Source organism: Canis lupus, chromosome 29, assembly GCF_048164855.1.
Source record: "Canis lupus baileyi chromosome 29, mCanLup2.hap1, whole genome shotgun sequence".
NCBI classification, from domain to species: domain Eukaryota; kingdom Metazoa; phylum Chordata; class Mammalia; order Carnivora; family Canidae; genus Canis; species Canis lupus.
In genome coordinates, this window is record NC_132866.1 from 19,022,981 (window position 1) to 19,044,676 (window position 21,696).

The following is a 21,696-nucleotide window of genomic DNA, read 5'->3' on the forward strand; positions in this document are numbered from 1 at the left end:
CAAAAAATGTTAAAAAAAAAAAAAAAAAAAAAAAAGAAAGGGTAACCACAGGTGCCAAAGGACCTTAGAATAGGAAAATTTAACTAAGGATCAAAGAAGGCCTCCCAAGGGATGTGATACTGAGGCCAGAAGGGTGATTAGGTTAGTCAAGTGAGAATGCAGGGGGTTGTGTCCAAGGAGATGATATCAGAAAGTCTTAGTTTCCTAATAAATAACCTTGAGATAAATGAAGTGATATAAAATTTGTAATGTAGGGGCGCCTCAGTGGCTCACTTGGTTAAGCACCTGATTCTTGGTTTCAGCTCAGGTCATGAATTCATGGGTTGTGGTATCAAGCCTACATCAGGCTCTTCACTCAGAGAGAGTCTACTCAAAAGACTCTCCCCCTCTGCCCTTCCCCCTGCTGGCTCCTGTGCTCACTTTCTAAAAATAAATATAAATAAATCTTTTTTAAAAATGTATAATTTAACTGCTAAACTGAAAATTTTAAAAAGCAATTTCTCAAGTTTCTATAACAAAAATAACTGGAAAGATCAAAAGCAACAACAAAAAGCAGTATGAGAATGTCTTAGAATGAGAAATTCTGGTACTTTGGAGGGAACAGTTTGAAATGGCAAAAAAAAAAAAAAAGAAAAAAAAAAAGGCCTCAAAGGAGTTCTAAATCATACTATATGAAAAATATTCAGGCAGCCCGCGTGGCTCAGCGGTTTAGCGCCACCTTCAGCCCGGGGCCTGATCCTGGGGATCCGGGATCGAGTCCCACATCGGGCTCCCCGCGTGCTTCTCCCTCTGCCTATGTCTCTGCCTCTGTGTGTGTGTGTGTCTCATGAATAAATAAATAAAATCTTTAAAAAAAAAAAAAAAAGAAAGAAAGAAAGAAAAATATTCAAGTTCAGAGAACCTTTTTTTTTTCAGAGAACTTTTAAATCATATAAGCCATATACTTCTACCAAAATATAGCTGATTATACAGCCTTACACAAAGGAAAGAGTGGCACTTTGAAATAAGTATGGAAAGAGATTGGCTTTTAATGCTCTCAGAAGAGTGAATTTTTAATTTTTAGTAACCTCAACACCCAAGGAAGGGCTCAAACTCAAAACCCCAAGATCAAGAGTGGCATACTCTTCCAAATGAGCCAGCCCCCAAAAGAGTGAATTTTAAATGTCTGTACAATAAAAAACTTACCATGAATTTTAAAAAGGTTCATAAATGTTACTCTTAACATGATGCATAAATGTTGAGAAAAAATATTTAAATATGATTCTGAAACAATTATCCAAGGTCTAAACCTGGGGGTTATTCCATATCAGGCTGGTATGCTCTTCTCATATTTAATTAAAATACTAATGAAAAACATGCTTAGTTAAGAGGTTTAAATAATAATTTGAAGCAGATCCCCAACATTCATACAGATCCACAGTTCAAGGCCCAAATTAAATTTAGGCATACAAGAAATAACAATCTCTAAAAATATATGCTTTCATGAATGCCTACTGAAATACTAAGTCATATAAAGAATCCTAATTGCTATTCACCTGCAATTTTCCAAATGGATCTTAACATCTCTAACTTCTATGCTTTTTCTATCCACTATTATCCCTCAAGAGTTAGTTCAAGACCTACCCTCCAGCAAGCATTGCTGATCGTACATGCAATCTGCCTTAACTCATCAGAGTTCTCCAGCACACACTGCTATCAAAATACCTGTCACATTATGAGACAATTTACTATTGTACAGTTCATGCAACATACTGTGAACTTCTGAAAGCAGGAAATACTTATCCATGCATCAAACTCTGGGGCATACATGACACTTACTAGAAGGTAGATGATATTGTGAATATAAAATTATAGTAAGATATATTTACAGAACAGAATTTTAAAGTTAATTTAAGGACTATTGATAACTGTGACAGTCTCAAAAGCAAGAAGGAGTGTTGTACAACACAAAACTGGAAACTGAGAAAGCACAAAATTAACTGATAATATCTAGAATTTGGAGTTAATTTTATCTCTGTCAGAACAAATAATTTCTACTTTACCTCTGAGACTTTAGAAAAACCAAAAGAAAAAAGATTTATCTTTATCAACTGTAAAATTACTTAAAATTGTAGGATTTACAAATAGCATTTGAGGGCAAATAAAGTGCTTAAATTGTGAATGCTCACAGTGCTATAAACATTAGAAGATAGGCAACTCAAAATACTTCTTAGTGTTTCAGGTTCATTTCACATAGGGACCAATTATATCCACTTTTAAGGTCTCCTTTAATGTTTTAGCTTCAAGCAGTATGTTCATTCTTTCCGATAAAAGAATCCTTACCTTTTACAGCATGCATTACTTTTTGCAATCAGTTCTGATCTTTAAAGAAGTTGGAATGAAATATATAGTGTGAAATCTAATTAGTTCTTTTAATTCTTGATAATGGGAACTTCATACTTTCTCTGAAAGCACATATGTTACCAACATCTCAAACGCTAAAGAGCCCTTTGTAATTAGGATATTCTTTTCACGTGTCACAACTTTGATTTGCAGAATTAAAGATGCTGCGCTAAGATGGGAACCAGGGGAAAGTACCCAACAAAGAATGAGCATGAGTTTACCTCAAAAATAATGCAATTACATATTTTAGAACATAAATCTGTTTTTCCTACTTATCCTTGTTCCTTTCAACCTTCACTGACTGCAATTACAGTTCAGAACACTATATAAAGTTCAAGCATTCCATAGGTCACCTTGTGACTTAGACATTTTTCAGATTTAAAAGTCAGCGTAAACAAAGTTGAGAAAAAAACAAAATTTTAACTAGTGTATTATCAGAGAAAACATTTTGGGAAAGATTTATATGGCATAACTTTATTGTGGTATAACTAAGTAGACAAAACAAAATTCAGAACACAGGGATAGCAACTTTTTTTTTTTATAATTTAGCCTATGAAAGATTTAGACTTAAATTATAATATGCCAATGCATAATATATAATGTATGAAGTATAACTCTAACAATAAGCAAAAATGCAACCAATATTTGCAGTACTCATTTCTCAAGTACCACGTGAAAGTACTTAATGTATCACTGCTTCTAAATTACAGCTCATTTCTATCTAAATTATGTACAACAAAATATTTACAACTTCCCTACCAGTCTTATTAGGAAATGTCAAAGTGTTTATTCTTTATCTAAATCTCCTCTCCTATCTGAACTGATATTTTATAAACTAATTCAAGAACACTTTCCACCAAGGTCAAAATATAAACCTCAGAACTCACTGAAGGATTTGTGGATCAACCTGTTTGGTTTTAGCGGGTTTGGGGCGGGGAGAGTGGGGGACTGGTCTTGTTTTGTTTTTTTTTATTTTATGCTTTTTTAAGTTACAAATCTTAAAGCCTTATTTGCTTTTTTCATACGTGAATGATACATAAATAATACAGTAAACTGAATTGTAAAGATATATTCTTCCAACCTCCAAAAAAAATTCATCCTTATTTCTGCACACACTGAGGTATACTTTCAGTCAAAAACACAAGTTTATTTTTATGTTTGGATATCTTCCAAAAAAAAAAAAAAACCTAAAAAAATGTTTAAAGAACACAAGTCTTACAGAAATATTAAATTACACAACAGAGATTGATAAACCACCGTATTTTCAAAACAAATAGGAGACTGTGTGGATAACAAAGAAATTCAATTTTATTTACCTTTCCCCCACATGGGTAAGGCAAGTCAAAAATATACTACCAGAGGGGTGCCAGGCTGGCCCAGTTAGAGCATGCCACTCTTGATCTTGGGTAGTGAGTTCAAGCCCCACACTGAGCATAGAGATTTTACTTAAACACACACACACACACACACACACACACACACACACACACCAGCAGCTATTCAGAAGGCATCCCTGGAAATATTCCATGTAGAATTCCAGTTTATGTCTCTCTGAACATGGGGACAAGCCCTGTCCCAAGTCACTGAAGAAATAATAATATTTAGAAAAGCACAATCCCAGCAATATAACACAAGAATTTATAATTTGGGTATTCCTTTTGTTCCAAATTTCTGACTGGTTTGTAATTCCCAACTTGTTGTACAAGTCTGGTTACAATTACTGAAACACAGCTCTGATCAACCTGAATATGGTAGTTTAAAAACTTTCTAAGAATCTAACTGCAAGCTATTTATCTCTTAATATCGCTCTTTTATCCATAACAACTTTTAGCAAGAGAAAAACTTGAAACTGTATTAACAATGAGATATCGGTAAACAGATGCCAATCTGAGAGTAAATGTAGTTGTTTCTTCAAAAATTAAACACCCTAAGAAATAGTAGTAATCTTAGAAATAGGCCAAGTCCACCCCTCAAAACTGGCACTTTAAGAATACAGTTTTATGTTAGCTTTACATTAGATTTATGCCATTTGAAAGTCATAAATCTTAAAGCTTTTACTTGCCTAAGTTCTATTTTTATGTATATTCATAATTAAAGTTTATGTACCTTATGTCCAAATAAGTATTTTAAAAACATATCATATTCAGTCTAAGCTCCATAGGTAGGAAATGGTCATATATATCATCCCTAAAAATTCTTGTCACTGTCACATAGAAAGTCAGGAACACTTGATAAGTTCAAACTATAAATCTATGGATGTTACAGGCTGTATCCGAGAGTTCAGTTTCTTCAAATACGCATTAACAGTTATAGGAGCAACTGTATGGAAGGAAGGGCCAGGGTAGAAATTAGTATACTAATAAACTGAAGTCTTTATAGAAGATCATCTTCCGGTGTCAATGCTACGTTTAAAAAAAAAAAAACCTGGTTACACACGTATACTCCAGGATTCTGAAAAACAAAAAAAATAAGTTTGGGATACCGTAATCCCTCTCAGTAGATACTAGAAGCCCACATGAAGGGCACAAAAATTACACAGGTGGAACAGCCACAGACTGTTGGTAGTTACCAGGATGGAGGCAAACACTAGACAGTACACGTCTGCAACCCAATTTTGCTTCAGCATCCCCAGAGACCGAAAAAAACATTTCTTTGGGTAGGTTGCAACACATTGCTTCCTCTTTTATTCTCATCACCCCCATTACGGTACAAAGCTACAGACGAGAAAATCAAATCACCAAGTGTTAAGGGCTGAAAGCCTGAAAACACACACACACACACACACACACACACACACACACACAAAAGCATCTTCTTTCCAACTCCCCGAATCGGCATTCCTTCCACCTGTTTGTAAATCCATACTAACACAATAACACATAAGCTCTGCTGATTGAAAAACGGGGGAGGGGGGGCAATTAAGGGTTTGAAGTCCTCCTCCTTCCACCCAGGCTTGGGGCGGGGGAGGGGGATGGTACACAACAATGGATACTGAGGGGCTGGGGGGAAATCGTCGGTCCTTGAGGCTCCAGCGCGGGGGGGCGGGGGGGGGGGTAGAGTACTTTTCCTCTATTCCGAAGAGCTGCCGCGGAAGGAGGCTGGCACCAGGCAAGTCCGCCGGGGCCGGAGGGCAGGCTCTCCGGGCGGCACAGCCTAAGCCGCCTCGCCGCTCTTCTCTTCCCCGGGAGGCGACGAGGGGAGACAGCGACGGGCTCCGGGCTCCGGGCAAGGGGCGGGGGAAGGCGCGACCCCGCACCGCCAGCGCCGCGCCAAGGCCCCCGCCGAGCCTCGCCCGCCTCCGCGACGCCCACGGGGCGCCCCGCAGCCCGGGCCAGGTGCCCCCGGGGGCGGAGCGGGCAGGGCCGTGCTCCGGGCGCCCCCGGCCCGCGCGCCGCCCCGCCGCCCGCCGCCGCCGCAGGCCCGGCCCCGGCCGCTGTCAGCGCCGCCCCGCTCACCGCCGGCGCCGGGCTGCGGGCCCCGCACGAGCGCCGGCTCCGAGGGCCCAGCCCTCCCCGCGCCCGCGCCCGCGCCCGCGCCCGCACCCGGGAGAGCGGCGGCGGCGGCGGCGGCGGCGGCGGCGGCGCCTCCCCGGGCCCCAGCCCCTCGGGCCTCGCCCGGCCCCGCCGGCTCCTGCCCCTCAGGGCGCGCGGGGCCTCCCCCTACCGACAGCCGGCCGGACCGCCCGACGGGCAGGAAAGAAGGCAGGAAGAGCCGACCGACAAACACCCTCCCGCCTCAGCGGCCCCGCGTTACCGTCGGGAGCCCCAACTCCGCCATCCTCCTCGCTCGCCCTCCTTCCTCCTCCTCCTCAGAAGCGACGCTGCCCAACCGCCGCCCCCCGCCCGCCCCTCCCCCACTCGCCCCGCCCCGCCCCGCCCGCGCCTCCACACACTCTCGCTCCCACCGCCCCGCCCCACCCCTCCGGCGCAGGCCAGTCACTCGCTGGCGAAGAAAAGCAGGCGGAGCCAGGCGTGCCGACGCCGCCCAATCAGAGCGGGGCGCTGGCGCCAACGCCGCTGTCCAATCACAGCGAGGCACTGGCGCCAGCTTCCCTCGCCCCGCCTTTTTCCTCTCCTCAGCTGCTCTACGCCCTCTCTCCCGCCCACTGGGCGCCGCCGGCCGGCCGAGCCACCGAGGGAGCCTCCAGCAGGGTAGAGGGACGACTCCCAATCGGAAGTTACTGTTGAAGCTAAGGCAGCCATGACGGATAATGGCACGGAGTTTCCTGGCCTCCCGTCTCCAGTGTGACGTAGTTTTCCCTTCGCCCAAAAAAAAAAAAAAAAACTCACCGTTGCCCTGGGCAACAGTCGAGCCGTCTGGGAAGAGAGAAATCTGCAAGTAGGCCCGAAAAAGGACTAACGGTGACCAGACATCCCAGGTCAGACAACTTAATTCCTATTCTGAACTACCTGCCCGGGCTGGGGGAGAGGAAGGCGCAGGCTTCCTGCCCCTTATTGTGCTGGGACGTCTGGTCACTTACCCAGCTGGACAGGAGGTCAGGGTGCCGAAAGTCCCTGTCCTGCCCGGAAGCTGCATTTGGCACTTCTGAATGGGGTCATGGCGGAGGGGTGGGAAGAGCCAGAGCCCCCCCGCCCCGGCGCCCCGGGGATCGCAGAGTGGGGTGACGGTGCGTCGGCGCTGTCCCGCGAGGCGGCCCGCGGGAGACGGAGAGCCGAGGAGGGGCGCCGAGCTCCCAGCCGCTTCCGCCGGAGGAGGGTTTCTTTCCGGGAGGGCCCGGCGGCGGCCGCCCCACCCCCGCCCCCGCCCCCGCCCCCCGAGGTTCCCGGAGGGGCTCGGGCGCGCGCCGCGGGGCAGAGCGCGGGGCTCCCGGGGGCCGGGGCTCCCGACCGCGCCGCCTCCCCCGCCCCGACCTTGGGAGGACGGCGGGTGCTGGAGCTCCAGGAAATCGTTTTGCGTCGCCACCGAGGAAGGAAGGGGGGGGGTCCGCCACCGCCGCGGCAACCCCTCCGAGTCTTTATTTTCCCGCCTCCCGTCTGCACGCTCCGAGTGTCGTTCCTCTGGTTTCCCCTCCTCCGGGCGCCTGTAAGGCGATGACTGCAGTTCTGGGCGAAGGTATACGGTCCTGCTCCCCCACGGCCACGCTTCACTAGACAACGTGAGGCTTGTGAATGTGCTTAGAAATGCCGTCGTGCTTTTCACACGTTCTGTCGTGCAGTTTCTTCCGTAGGCCTGAGTCGAGGACTGTAAGTCATCCTGGTCATACCGGGTCGGGCGCCTACAGTTGCCGGGGAGAAGACCGGGAGAACTTGCAGGTAAATGGAAAATTGTATTTGCCCAGCCAGCCAACAAGGGTGCAGACCTGCCTTTTCTCCTTTCTGCTTCCCATACTACCCATGCCTTAGCCAAAAGGAACTAACTACTCTTGTTTCTTCCAAAATGAATCATTGAAGCACTAACCTTTGGTGACTGTTTCCATGCCCCACTCATCCTTGGAGATGTGTTTCCAGATTGTCTCCAGCAGGAAGTAATTTCCCCTGTGCTTACCTAGCACTTTTTATGCTTCTTTTAGGACAACCACTATTTTATATAACAGCTGCTTATGTTTTTAGCTTTACTGCTGTGTTTACATCTGAATGGAATGATTTTGTCTTATCATCTTTATCCTGCACATGATACTGTTTTGGTAAATACTACTAAAAAAGATTGTATATATTTGGTGTCTGCCGGGTGCCTAAGACACTGCCAGCTTCAGTCGATCAAATGCAGCGTTGCTCTTGTTACTCAACCTTTTCTTAGATTTCCCCTCTGAAGTCTTTCCAACATGATTTCTTCCCTCAATTAAAAAAAATTATGCATAAAAAAAGTCAAAAGAATGTAATAAACATTAGAGAGAGGCAGAGGGAGAGCCTGATGCAGGACTCAATCCCAGAACCCCAGGATCACAACCTGAGCCAAAGGCAGACGCTCAACCACTGAAACACTCAGGTGCCCCACGTTTTGCCATATTTATTTCATCCTTATTTTCATGCTTTTTTCGTTGTCATTAAATTATTTGGAAATAGGTTACAGACACCTATTGTTAAGCAGACATTTCTAAGATTTCCAAAATGTACTCCCTAAGAATTATAAAGTTCTGCAAAACATGTTATCATTATCACAACTGAAGAAGTTAATAGCTTCTGCAACAAAATTCAGGATTCTGTCAAGGTTTATGTATTGTATATGGGTGTTGTAACTCTAGCCTTAATCTAGAGCAACTCCCTTATCTTTTTTTCCCCTGTAACATTGTCATTTTAAAAAGTTCAAGCAAAGGTGTTTTTGAATGTCTTTTTTCTTATTTCTTGTAAGTCAGAAGTTTATCTAGAGGCTTGATTAAATTCCGCTTATTTTGCAAGAATACTTTGCAGTATTCATACTTTGCCAATCATGATTAAGCCTTCTCAAATAACTGTATCTACCCATGTCATATGTTGCTAGTTAAATCCGTCCCACAGAAAAAAATAAAATAAATAAATAAATAAATAAATAAATAAATAAATCCATCCCCCTTCTCTGCACACACTACCTCCTGTGGTATCCTACAAAGAAGGGTTTAGTGTTTAATCTTCCTGTCTATGAAGAGTAAGTGCTAGCGTCCTGGACTGTCTGCCTATAGTCAAGTGTTGCTGCTACTTTGCCGACACTTGGAGCTGATGCGATATGATCTGCAGCAGTGTACTGATGTCAGCACAGTTTCATGAGTTTCAACTCCTGGCACCCTGAGGATTGTTGATGAAAGATGTGTGGGCCCTGCAATTCAAATACAGATGAATCTTGATGTTATCAAAGCAGATACCAAGGCAACTGCTGGCCATCTGGTATTTTGTGTGAGTAGGATGTGTCATTTTCTATTAACTTAATAGTAGTGTCTGCTAGTGAAGTATACCAGAACCGGTGGCATCATCCAAGTTCATCCAAGAAGAACAGTTCCTGTTCTTAGGCCTAGGCACAGTTCAGAAGCTAGACAACGCACATTTTATTCACATGAGTCTAAATTAATTAGCCAAATTGAACATGTTGCAACATTTTTCTACCAGCAGATGCCAGATAGCAAAACAGAATAGAACTAGTATAGTTTCCAACTACATGACATATGATGTTATTTGGCATCTCCAGATGAATATTATCAGTCCAAATTAAGCTCTGCTAGCAAGTAGGCAGCCGCTTGAGTGAGAATGAACATTACTACTATATATCTGCTGAAAAACACTTACTTTTGGGGCTCCCTCCTTCACCTTTTCTTCATGTTAGTTTACATTCAGAAATCTAATCTGTTTGAAAATTCATCTATCAAGACTCCTGAGTGGCTCAGCAGTTGAGCATCTGCCTTTGGCTTAGGGCGTGATCCTGGTCTAAGGATCAAGTACCTCATCAGGCTCCCTGCAAGGAGCCTGCTTCTCCCTTTATGTCTCTGCCTCACTCATGAATAAATAAATATATAAGAAAAGAAAGAAAGAAAGAAAATTCATGTATCAGTCAATCTAAGTCTTGAAAAAAACAAAACGTTTCATATTTTTCCTACTATTTCTGCGTAGCCATCCACAACCTGTACTGAGCAGATTGAATTTACTTAAAAGGATCTAAATGAATAAATATTCACCAAAAATTATCCTGTATTGTCCTTTACATAAACACATTGCTTTTGGCATCTCCCTCAGTTCTCAAAGATTGTATTTTTGTTTCTTAATACCTATTAATGATAAAATAGGACATTTGGCCTATAATGTGTTATAGTGGTTCTGTATTCTTCTGAAGTTGTGAAGTCAAGTGCCTGTAGCAATGGGGACGGTAAGGGAGATGGAACAATAGGCAGTAGAGGGGACTAGAGGACTCCCCATGTTCATCTAAATGGGACATTACTTCCCAGCCCTGGCCAAATTTTGCCATATGGGAATATGGGCCCAGTGTTGCCAGATTTGTCAAGAGGAGCTGAAATTTGGACTTTAAGTGAAATCTTCTGGTTTTTAAACATTGGTTCAAATACTTTTTAAACATTTAGCAAGCCAGGAAGACATTTAACTGCATAGGACCAAAAGCTACCAGTTTATGACCTTTGTTTCTTACATGAAAATAGGATTGACACTTACATGAAAATAGGCTAGAGTCTGAAAATACTTAGAAATATGTTTTGCCTTATTTCAGGTGCATTTATTTTTCTAGGTTAAGCAACAAGCCACTTGTCATACTTGTCACCTCCATCAAAAAGCTTATGTACACTAAGCTTCCATTCCTTCAATTACAATTTTAAAAGTTTTTATTTGCCACCAGCTTAAAAACTTGTCCAGTTTCTCAGCCTTGAATCATATTGTGAAATACATTTGCTTTATCATATTTTTAAAATATGTATTTACTATGGGCACCTGGGTGGTGCAGTTAGGTAAGCATCTGACTCTTGGTTTGGGCTGGGATTATGAGATTGAGCCCCCACATTGGGCTCTGTATTCAGTGAGGAGTCTGCCTAAGATTCTCTTCTCCCTTTGCCTCTCCTCCTCCACACATTTGTGCTAGTGCACATGCTCTCTCAAATCTTTTAAAAATATTTTCTTTCAAAATATTCTTTTTTTAAGGGAATAGTTTGGCAGCACATGCTTTTTTCCCTAAGATTTTATTTGGGACACCTGGGTGGCTCAGTGGGTTGAGCATCTGCCTTCAGCTCAGGTCATATCTCAGGGACCTGGGATCCAGTGCCCCTAGCAGGGCTCCCTGCTCAGTGGGAAGACTGCTTCTTCTCCCTCATCCTCTGCTGCTCCCCCTGCTTGTGCTCACACATTCTGTCTCAAATAAATGAGTAAAATCTTTAAAATATATATATTTATTTATTTATTTATTTATTTATTTGAGATAGAGCAAGAGGAAAATGAGCAGGGGGCAGAGGGAGAGGGAGAAGCAGACTTCCCACTGAGCAAGGAGCCTGATGTGGGGCTCGCATCCAGAACGTTGAGATCATGACCTCAGCTAAAGGCAGACGCTTAACCAACTGAGTCACCCATGTGCCCCAGCACATGCCCTTTAAAAGTAAAAAACATAACAAGTTTTTAAAGGAAAATATCTTTAAATAGCTCATGCTGTCTTACAGGTACTATCATGTTGATAAGGATTCGAAGAATTTTTAGAGTCAGAAGGTACTTAATGGAAAATCTAAAACAGTCCATTACTACATCGTTATTTTATGATGATATGAAAAACCTGGAATAATAAATGTCATGCTGTATTTCTAAGCACTTTTACATCTACTTTTTACTTGAATCTTGCAACCCAGGATAGATAATAAACATGCTTTTTATGAGAAAATCAAACCTATAATTGGTTAAGAAATGTATTCAGGATCATACTAGTTAACAGTAGAGCTAGAGTAGAACCCTGTATCCCACCTGAAGTATAAATGTAAAATAGATTAATCCAAAAAAAAAAGAAAACCCTCCAGTACAAGCTTCTGTTTTAAATTTTACATTAGACTTTATTATCATAGCTTGTTTAAAATACTTGGAATCCTAGAACACTCTGAAGCATTCAATTTCAAACTTTAAAAATGTAGTTTTTTTACAATTAGAATAAGCTGATAAGTTTAAGATAAATTAATAGAGGGAGAAAAGCATTATGTTGAAGAACTAATGGCAAGTTGGAGTGGTAGGCACATATGGAAGATAACCACGTTGACCCACAAAGTGGCTCCTTGGGGCTCCTAACAAAGATCAGACATTACACTAAGGAGATTTTAGTATGACTAGGAAGACAGTTTTAAAAACATCCAAATCTTGTCTTAAACATTTCTAAAAACAAAGACTTGGCATTGGCATTGGCATTCACAGTGTGTTTCATTTTGATATTTGTATTTTAATTTTGTATTTTTTTTAAAGATCTTATTTATTCATGAGAGACACAGAGAGAGAGGCAGAGACATAGGCAGAGGGAGAAGCAGGCTCCCTGGGGGGAGCCCCATTCAGGATTTGACCCCAGGATCATGACCTGAGCCAAAGGTAGACACTTAACCACTGAGCTACCCAGGTGCCCCAAGATTGTATTTTTTCTTAAGTAATGTCTACCCACAGCATGGGGCTCGAACTCAAAACCCTGAGACCAAGAGTCACATGCTCTCCTGACTGAGCCAGCCAGGTGGCCCTCATTTTGATATTTCTAATCTATATGTATATGCTTTGAGTGACCATGAATGAAATTTGGATTTTAGTAACCTATCCCCCTTCTCTGTCTGCCCCCTTGTATGACTGTAGCCTATGTTTTTCCAGATGATTAGATGAAATAGTGTGCCATCTAAAGCTAACAGTCTTTTGACTATTTAACCCATGATCTTGTTCTCATCACTATATTCTCCTGTAAACTAATCTGGTAGGGGGTTGGGGAAGATGCAAAACGTGTAAGCTTTTAAAGTGTTGTATATTTTCTTTTTTTTTTTTTTTTAAGATTTATTTATTTATTCATGATAGAGAGACAGAAGCAGAGACACAGGCAGAGGGAGAAAGAAGCAGGCTCCATGCAGGGAGCCCGACGCGTTACTCGATCCCGGGACTCCAGGATCGCGCCCTGGCCAAAGGCAGGCACTAAACCGCCGAGCCACCCAGGGATCCCCAGTGTTGTATATTTCTAATTAAGCTTGAGATTTGAAATTTCCAGTGACATCTTCTTTTAAAAATAATACTAATACTATAAACAAAATCGACAGACAAAAAGCAGTATTTCTTCCTACTAAGATATTTCTTTCAGGATGGTATCAAACATGACAACTGGAATGCTGAATCCTCAAATTAAGGAGAGGGAAATCGAGAGAAAGAAAAACAGCATGTTGGTTAAAGCTATAGCAGAGAGAACAAAATGCAGGGCTTTAGTCAATATGCTGCACTTTACATGTTTATCCAAGATTTACTCTGTTTTACATTCCTCCTCCTCTGCAGAGGTCATTAGTGGTTTAAAACTGCCCATTTTAGTAGAACCTGAAGATGCCGTGTTATTTTATCCTTCATTGGCTTCTACATACCATAATCTCTCCTCTTTTCTAACATTTTCTTAAATGGTCGCGTTCCTGCAGTGGGGCTCCATACTAAATCTGTCTAGGATCATCAGGCCATCCCAACAGATGCAGCACAGAGAAAACTAAAGAGACCATGGCTTTGGAGTCAGGCAGACAAGAATTCAAATCCTGTTTCTTCACTTACCAGTTATGTGATATTTGACAAAATCACTTTTCCTAGACCTGGTCTTAGTTAAATTCAGTATATGTATATATGTATTAGGAGATGCAGTGGGAGATGGGTAAAATGGGTACTTCAATTCTAAAATCACCTCTTTGGGTGAAAGTTGTTTATTTTCAGAATTACTGTAGAAAATCTCTTAAAATGTCTGTATAGTTAAAATACATGATTTTATACTAAAACATTGTTATTCTTAAGCAAACTAAAATTTAAGAGCCATGATGCTAAAGGAAAGAAGCTAAAGTAGATTTCTGGGTATTGAAACTGTTCTTCCTTTAAGATGACCTATAAGGCAATACTGATGCAAAGGAGATGAGTGGAGAATTCTAATAAAGTGTTCTGCTTCCCTATGAGTTTTTCTCCACTCTGTTTTAATAATAAGCCTCTATAACTCTTAATACACGTCAATAGACTTATTTTTTCTAAGAATCTAAGTTTATGACAGTATTGTAATGGCTTAACACAGAATCATCGATACCCATTGAATTCTTACCAGGTGGTAAGGACTGATAATGAATTATGTAATTTAATATACTGTCTAAAGTTAGTGCCATTATAAGCTTTAGGTTCCAGATGAAACTAAAGCTTAGAAAATAAACTTGTTTAAATAACTAACCTGACTCCATATCCTTCTCTTACCCACTACACTGTATTCATGTCTTTTTACCACCTATCCTACCACCGTCTGACATCTTTCCATATCCTTCTTAAGTGATAATACTCATTTCTATAGCTTATACTACTGTACCATTGATTCTCTGGGCATCCAGTCCTTTTTTGCCTTCCTTTTGGACTTCCATACCCAGTGTACCTGATTCTTGGTCTTTATCCTCCCCTCCTTAACCTGTACCTCTTCTGTGTTCTCAACTTCCATTAATACCTTCATTATTCACTCAGAAATGTTAGCTTGAAATCTCAGTCATCCTTGATCATTTATCACCCAGAGGTTGTGGGGGATGAGGGAAATAGTGGAGGATGTTTGAATCTCAACTTCTTATATCCTTTAACACCTCTTGTATCTTTTCCTCTTGATGCTTGTTATCACTGCTTTTGTTCATACCCTCATCATCTTACCTAAATAATTATAGCTTTCTTACTGATCTCTCTGCCTCTAGTATCTCTTCAGTTTTTCCTTTTTGTCTAGAATGTGTTTCCAAAAAACTAATTGTATGTCACATACCCACTCGGAGCCATCCAATTAGCTCCCTTCTGTCTATAGAATATAAAGCCCAAACTCAGGCATGGCACTTAAGGTTGAACTGGCCTCCACCTTGTCAGTCCCACCACAGTACATATACTATATGTACACTGTACTCTGTATTCTAGTCATTTGCCTAGATTTTTTTTTTTTACGACTCTGAGCATCTTGTTCACTTTATCTAGAACACTGTCTCCTTGCTACACAGCTGCTTCTCTGCATAGTAAACCCCGATTCATGCTTGGGGGACTAACTCTAGTATCACATTTAGTAGTTCTTCAAAGACCAGCCACTGTCACCTATCCTAAACCAAGTTATTTATGGTTTTGGTTTCTTAAGGCACAGTACACATGCTTTTATTAAATTTGGTTATATTCAATTGTAATTATATACTTACATGTTCTCTTTCTCCTCCTTTTCCTCCCCCAAACTCCTCAAAGAGAACTGCTTCTTATCCACTGTATCTCCTTCATTTAGCTGTGGCTGCCACATTATAGGTATTTGGTATGTTTGTTGAAAATATGTTTGCAAAGGAACATATGATCCCAAATTCCTATTACGCTAACATTTATTTTCCATTCTGAAAGAATAATTCCCTTGTCCTGAAAAGAATATCCATTCTACTCCAGTCTTTACTGTCCAGTATATATTTTTAAAGCTCTGTCCTTATTAACAGATATAGAGCCATTAACCTTATTTTTCATCTTCAGTAATTATTTTATCCATGTGTATGTAACTTGTTTCGATAGTTTTTCACTAATAATTAGAATTACTCAATCCAGAATATTTTAGTGTTTCGTTTAAATTCATAAACGTTGTTGAGGTGCCTGGCTGGCTCAGTCGGTTAACTATCTGACTCCTGATCTCAGCTCAGGTCTTGATCTCAGGGTCATGAGCTCAGGACCCATATTGGTTTATAAACATTTTTGTAGAGAAATATGGTAGGAAAATAAACCATTAAAATATGTTTAAGTATGAAAATACATAAAATTAAGTGGAATGATACTAGAGGTTTAGGGAGAAAAAAGATGTGAAATTTCTGACTTAAAGAGTTCTTTTTATTATGGATGATAATAGCTGTCAAACTTTTATGATACTTAGATTATATTGGCTATGTTTTCAAAGGCTAATGTAATGGTATTTTTAAATATGCTGGAAATTATATCTTTATAACTATTTGAACTTAATGATAAATTTATATGTCATTTAGAAATTTGTAAAGAAAAAACTTAGTTTTTTTTACCTAGTTTTTTAATTTTTCTGTGGGTGTTATATAAACATAAAATCTGAGGACCACTAACATATATTCTCAGGATTCAAAAGAACACTTTAGTGCTCTTTACCAGTCTCACACATAAGTTAGTTCTAGTATCAAACTAAATCACCCCAGAAATTTTTAACTTGTCCAAGTTGTAAGATTAATTTATGATATCATTATGGGTTTGATTGATTTAAAGTGTAACCCTTCCTAGATTTTAAGTGTCTTTTAGCTCCCACTCCCACAGCTTAGTATAATATCTCATGACAAAGATTTGGTTTCCCTCCAAGTTCTTCTGCATTAATCTTAGGCATCCAAGTCAATGGCTACCAGTCTGCTTAACTTCATCATGACTTTGAAATGTACTATCAAAACCATTATTTCTGGGACAAATTACAAACTAAAGAAACTATGAGGGAAAAGGAAACATTATTTTCCAATTACCCAGACCAGGAGCTTCAAAAAATGATTGACATTGTATTCTCTAAGCATTAAAATTTGGGTTCTATTAGTGTAAGAATTTTACTTCTGCAAATGTTATGTTTTCTCTTAAAAATATACCTTGATAAATGTATCATTTTAAAGTCTTGCAAATTATGGCTGTTCCATAATTTCTTTAGCCTTTGACATATTGCTAAACATTTTACTATTCAGTGCAGTGCTTTAATGAGCATACTTATTTGTAGATCTTTATACACTGGTGCATTGTTTAGAGCTTGTTACTAGAAGTAGAACATTTGAATCAAAGAAAACGTGCATATTTAGCTGTAGTAGAAAATATAAAATATTAATAGATACTACAGAGTATCCCTCTAAAAAAAAAACCTGTATCAAGAAACCCACCCACCAAACTGCCCATTTCCCTGTGCCTTCTCTAACTCTAGATACTATCAGGCTTTTGGCTTTTTTGCAATTTCAAAAAATGTAACATGCACCACCAAAATGAGGTCACAGTAATTTTCACCTTTATAATGAATCCATCATCATTTTCCTACTTAAAATGCAGTACTCCCCCCCCCCAGCACTCCTAAATCCTCTTAAACTATTTAATATTCTGTGGCACTTACTATAAAATTACATTATTTCTCTGTCTCCATACTCTAGAGTGTAAGCTCCAAAAAGTTTTGGGTTTCATGTTTTGTTCACTAAGGAACAGTGCTTTGCATGTGATAGACACGAATTTTTTTAAGATACTATTTTTAAGTCATCTCTACACCTAGCGTGGGACTCAAATTCACAATCCCAAGACCAAGAGTTGTCTGCTCAAAAAAATTTAAAAAAAAAAGAGTTGTATACTCTTCTGAGCCAGCCAGGCACTCAGACACACATATTCATTGAACTGACTGACATGGCACTGGTATGATACACATGAATTTCAGTCATGGCTGGTATGGTTTTTCTTTGACCCTATGTCCTAGTGTTACGCACTTATCATACATAATAATTACTCTTAGGAGCAATCACAGCTCCATAGGGCACATTACACCACCCATGTCTGGCTATTAGCAGGCCACCTGGTAAAGAAAGTCCCTTACTCCTGTGGACTATCTGGGCAGTTAATTATCAAGACAATATAGCCTTACCAACGAGGGCCATCCATCCAATCACCACCTTGCTTATTTTAGCCCTTCCCTTCCTGTTTCTCTCCCGCCAATGCCTAGCGGGGAAGCCTAGGACAATAACCAACCCTAGTTAAGCAGACACTCCACCCAGGCAAGTGACTGCTGGCGCTGATCTTCCCCACACCAGACCCAACCCACTCCCTACCAGGCCTTTGGCCCCACACCCTTTACAGTAACAATGGCAGCTTAGTGAAACAGAGAACTAAGGTTTGGTTGAGCACAAGTTTCATTGTTTTCCTCAGACCATATTTTGGATGTGAAAGAGGTTACGAGAGAACAAAAGGATAGCCGTTGAGTTCTGAGTAGCTGGAGTTGCTACTCTATATAGTGGTTCATCTGTTTTGCTAGTAAGAAATTTGGTGATAAAAAATTTTATTATATTCCCTTCACATTTATCAATATCTGTCCTCCCTGTTAGCATATTATGTCAGATTTGCATCAAATAAAGCCTAGTGAATATTTTCATTATGGTATTTTAGTGGAGAGGCTGTTTTTTATTATAGCTATATTCAGACTAATGACAGATCTGCAGTTATTAGCCTTCAACATAAATGTGGAAAAAAGGGAGGGGAAATGATCACTAAGTACTACTGGCAGGCCTAGGTAACAAGAATAGAATGTGGCAGAGTTATGCATTCTAAAGTAGCTGCTTATTGCACTAATCTCAGATTCCAGTTAGTGATGAGTTGCTTTATTCCTGTCCATTCCCTATTTCATCTTCACTCCCAAAAAGAGCAGTGTAGAGGTAAATCCTAATGACAAAAGTTCTGGAAAACAGATAGAGGTTCCTCAGGACTTAAGATGTTCCAGAAAAGGAATTTGAACAAGAAAGAAGAGGCTTCGTGGATAGAGTAGGAAGCTTTTATTACAAATGTCAAAAGTAGTGGGAGAGTGGGACTGAGACCAGAAGCAGCTTCACTTGATTAAAACTAATTTGCAGTGGGCGGTAGACAGGCATCATGCCAGCATCACCACTTTATAAATAATAAATCTTCTGTGGTGATGTTGTGAAAGGCACATGGTAAGGTTGCATCACTATGGTGAAATATCACAGAAGGGGTGGGACTGTCTGGAGAAGCATCTGTGTTTGGAAAAGGATCATGCTACACATTACAGTCTAGTATACCTTGAATACACAGCATAGCAGTAATTTGGAATGTAACCCTGCAAACAAATGTCATCAGCCAGTTGGTACACGCTGCTGTCTTAACAAAATACTCAGGGTGAAGGTATTTGCTGGCACTTTAGCATATAGTATCCCTGTAATACAGGAAAGTAATAAACCGAAAGCAAACCTCTCACTTGTTCAAGAGCCAGTTTCACCCATTTGTATTGCTTCTTTACAGATGTCAGCTGTGTAGCCAGTAACTGATCCTATAAAGCTTGTCATTATAGCAAAGAGATTAAAGTAGACATCAGGGAGAAAGAAAAATGTGGGAACGTGTACCTACTACCTCCTCTTTTTTCTAACTACCTGCCTTCCCCCACTTTCCAAATGGTAGTATTTTTTACCTGATACATCATTCATTCATTCATTCTGGGAGATGCTATCAGTGAACCAAATGGCCACATATAAATGCTTTTGGTTTTCTTCAGCTGGTATCAGGTAATTATGACTTAAAAAATGAAGTCCTACCAATTTTTCACAAGGGAAAAAAATTTAGAACATGTAGCCTTACAAACTAACACCTCCACTGATTAAAGAATGTTGACCAGATCTAAATGCTTATGTGAACTCGCTCAATTTTGTTTCAATGAAAAGACCCACAGGAAATTAATACAAAAATTATGCAAGGATAAGATAGTTCATCTTCTATAGGAATTGTGATTTTACTTTTTTTAATTTTTTTTATTGGAGTTCAGTTTGCCAACATATAGCGTAACACCCAGGTGATTTTACTTCTTAAACTACAATGGAAATACCTCAAGCAGTATGCTTTGTAAATTAATTCTTGAATATTAATAATTGATTTCTCTTTGAAGGAAAAGACTTAGCTGTATCCAACAATTCAGATATGGCGGAAATGAAGTCCATGTTCCGCGAAGTTCTTCCAAAACAAGGTATCTAAATCACAAATACTTAGGTCATGGAATATTATAGGAACCCTAAATAAAAAGTAGCAGGCATGGCAGATAGCAGGCCCATTAGCTAAAATTTGTAACTCTTTTGCATCCTGTATGCCATATTTACTGTCCCTTTTATTATGCTTCTTTTAGGTAGTTAGAACTCATCTATTACTTTTTTCTCCAGCAAAAGGATGACAAGTGAAGCAATTTCTTAAACCTAAAAATCCTTATACTCAAAAAATGAAATTTTCAGTGAAAAAAAGTAGTATTGTAATTGACCATAATGTTAAGTAAGATCTGAAAGTGGGGGAAAAGAAACCCATGTCAAGCAGTTGTTAAAGGCTGATGGTTTAAGTTCAACACTCAGTAATGAATATTCGTATTAAATTAATACCATACTTTTACTAAGTACTCTTATGCACTATGTATTTCTCCTAAGTCTTTTTGCAAATTAAACATCTGACACAAAATGTTCTCTCTCATAGGTAGCTTAGAATCTTAGGCAGGAAGTTAAAAATGTCATCTTTATGAACTCCCTAGTATTAAATATTGATATATTTGAAGTAACTGAAAACAAGAGTTTTCATTGACAGTAGATTAAGTCTTTAGACCTTCGTTCTAGCTACGAATTCAAACCACCGTACAACTGAGTCATCTCACTAAATTATTTCTTTTTAAACTTAGGGCAGTTGTCAGTGGAAGATATAACCACAATGGTGCTGTGTAAACCCAAACTTTTACCCTTAAAATCTCTGACTCTGGAAAAACTGGAGAAAATGCAGCAAGCAGCCCAGGATACAATTCGCCAACAAGAAATGGCAGAAAAACAACAGCAGCAAATCACTCACTGAATAACTTAGCACTTTTACAGAAATACCTACCTTACTATTAACAATAGACAATTATTTGCATCTGTGTGCTGAAGATAGTGAAACTAACAGTACTTTTAAATAATATTAAAAATACCTGAGACTAATGAAACTTGTGAATTTAGACACTCTGGTTTGTATTGTACTTTGAGTAATTAAAAAACTTTGAACCCAAATTTTATAGTTGTTTTTTTTAACTCAAGTTTTTAGAACATAAATTACTGTTCACCATTCCTACTATCAGTCTTGTAGATAACATTCTTAGGCACAAGTGACTAAATGCAACTTCTATATTCAGATAATCTGTACATGTTTATTAAAAACTGAATTTGAAGATACATTCTAATCTCATACAAAGTGTTCTTGGGCTTTTACATTACTTAATTTTAAAACTTGTATTACGAATTTTGTGTTTCATGTTTAAGGCTATTTTGCCTGACCAACTGGTCCTACCAATAATGACAAAATTGTTATTTCTTAAATTGACTTTTAAGAAACCTTCACTTATCAAGTAGTCCCTGAGCTTTTAATGATACTGATTTTAAGGACTGAAGAATTACCATGCTACCTCTTATCATCCAGGTATCAAACACAAAACCCTAAAAATAGAAAAATAGGCACTTGAAAGAGCCCATGAGATAAATATGAACATTAAATTTGGAGTTTTAGTTCTAAGAGACTGCCTAACCCTGTAACGGGCATATTCCTAAGAATACCTTTGTAAATTCTGAATATAATTCTCAGCTGGTTGCTACAATCAGTAATAGAAAATTTAAATTAGCATAGACCTTGAGGCCTTGCTGAATAATTAGGCTCTGCAAGAGAGGTTAGAAATGTGCTCATTCTTTAGAGAACTATTACTTATTGGTAGCTACTATCTTCTCAGACACTGAATAAATGCAAAAGTTTTTGAGTCTCTGAAGATAATTTTTTATAACACAAACATTAGTAACAAGTTAAGAATGATGAAAGATATATTTTACAAACTTCATTGAGCTTTATAGATAAGATCAAAAAACATGTATTCATTTCCCACAGATATTAAAAGAATTTACTATTATACTTTTTGATTTAAAAGTTTGCAAAGACCAAAGTT

General features: G+C 39.6%; 2 protein-coding genes across 7 annotated transcripts in view; one reads left to right on the plus strand and one right to left on the minus strand.

Annotated features, from left to right (window-relative positions):
• The window catches only part of SHOC2 (SHOC2 leucine rich repeat scaffold protein), a 96,504-nt gene extending 89,396 nt beyond the window's left edge, over positions 1-7,108 (minus strand). Inside the window, exon 1 of one of the 4 annotated variants that reach the window (XM_072805341.1) lies at positions 6,863-7,108. The gene's annotated coding sequence lies outside the window, so the exon portion shown is untranslated. Of the gene's footprint in view, positions 1-6,135; positions 6,288-6,862 lie in introns of those variants that run through there. The other 3 variants (XM_072805339.1, XM_072805340.1, XM_072805342.1) reach the window with 3 other exon arrangements.
• Positions 6,423-20,776, plus strand: BBIP1 (BBSome interacting protein 1). Of its 3 annotated transcripts, none has more exons than XM_072805350.1 (4): positions 6,423-6,760; positions 7,571-7,655; positions 19,648-19,725; positions 20,416-20,776. In XM_072805350.1, the coding sequence occupies exons 3-4, from the start codon at positions 19,680-19,682 to the stop codon at positions 20,580-20,582; spliced, it is 213 nt and encodes a 70-aa protein (XP_072661451.1). In that variant the 5' UTR covers positions 6,423-6,760; positions 7,571-7,655; positions 19,648-19,679; the 3' UTR covers positions 20,583-20,776. The 3 variants fall into 3 exon arrangements, with proteins under 3 accessions (XP_072661451.1, XP_072661449.1, XP_072661450.1); XM_072805348.1 differs by having other exon boundaries at positions 6,424-6,760; positions 7,559-7,655; XM_072805349.1 differs by lacking the exon at positions 6,423-6,760 and adding an exon at positions 7,195-7,455 and having other exon boundaries at positions 7,559-7,655.
• The last annotated feature ends 920 nt before the right edge of the window (positions 20,777-21,696 follow it).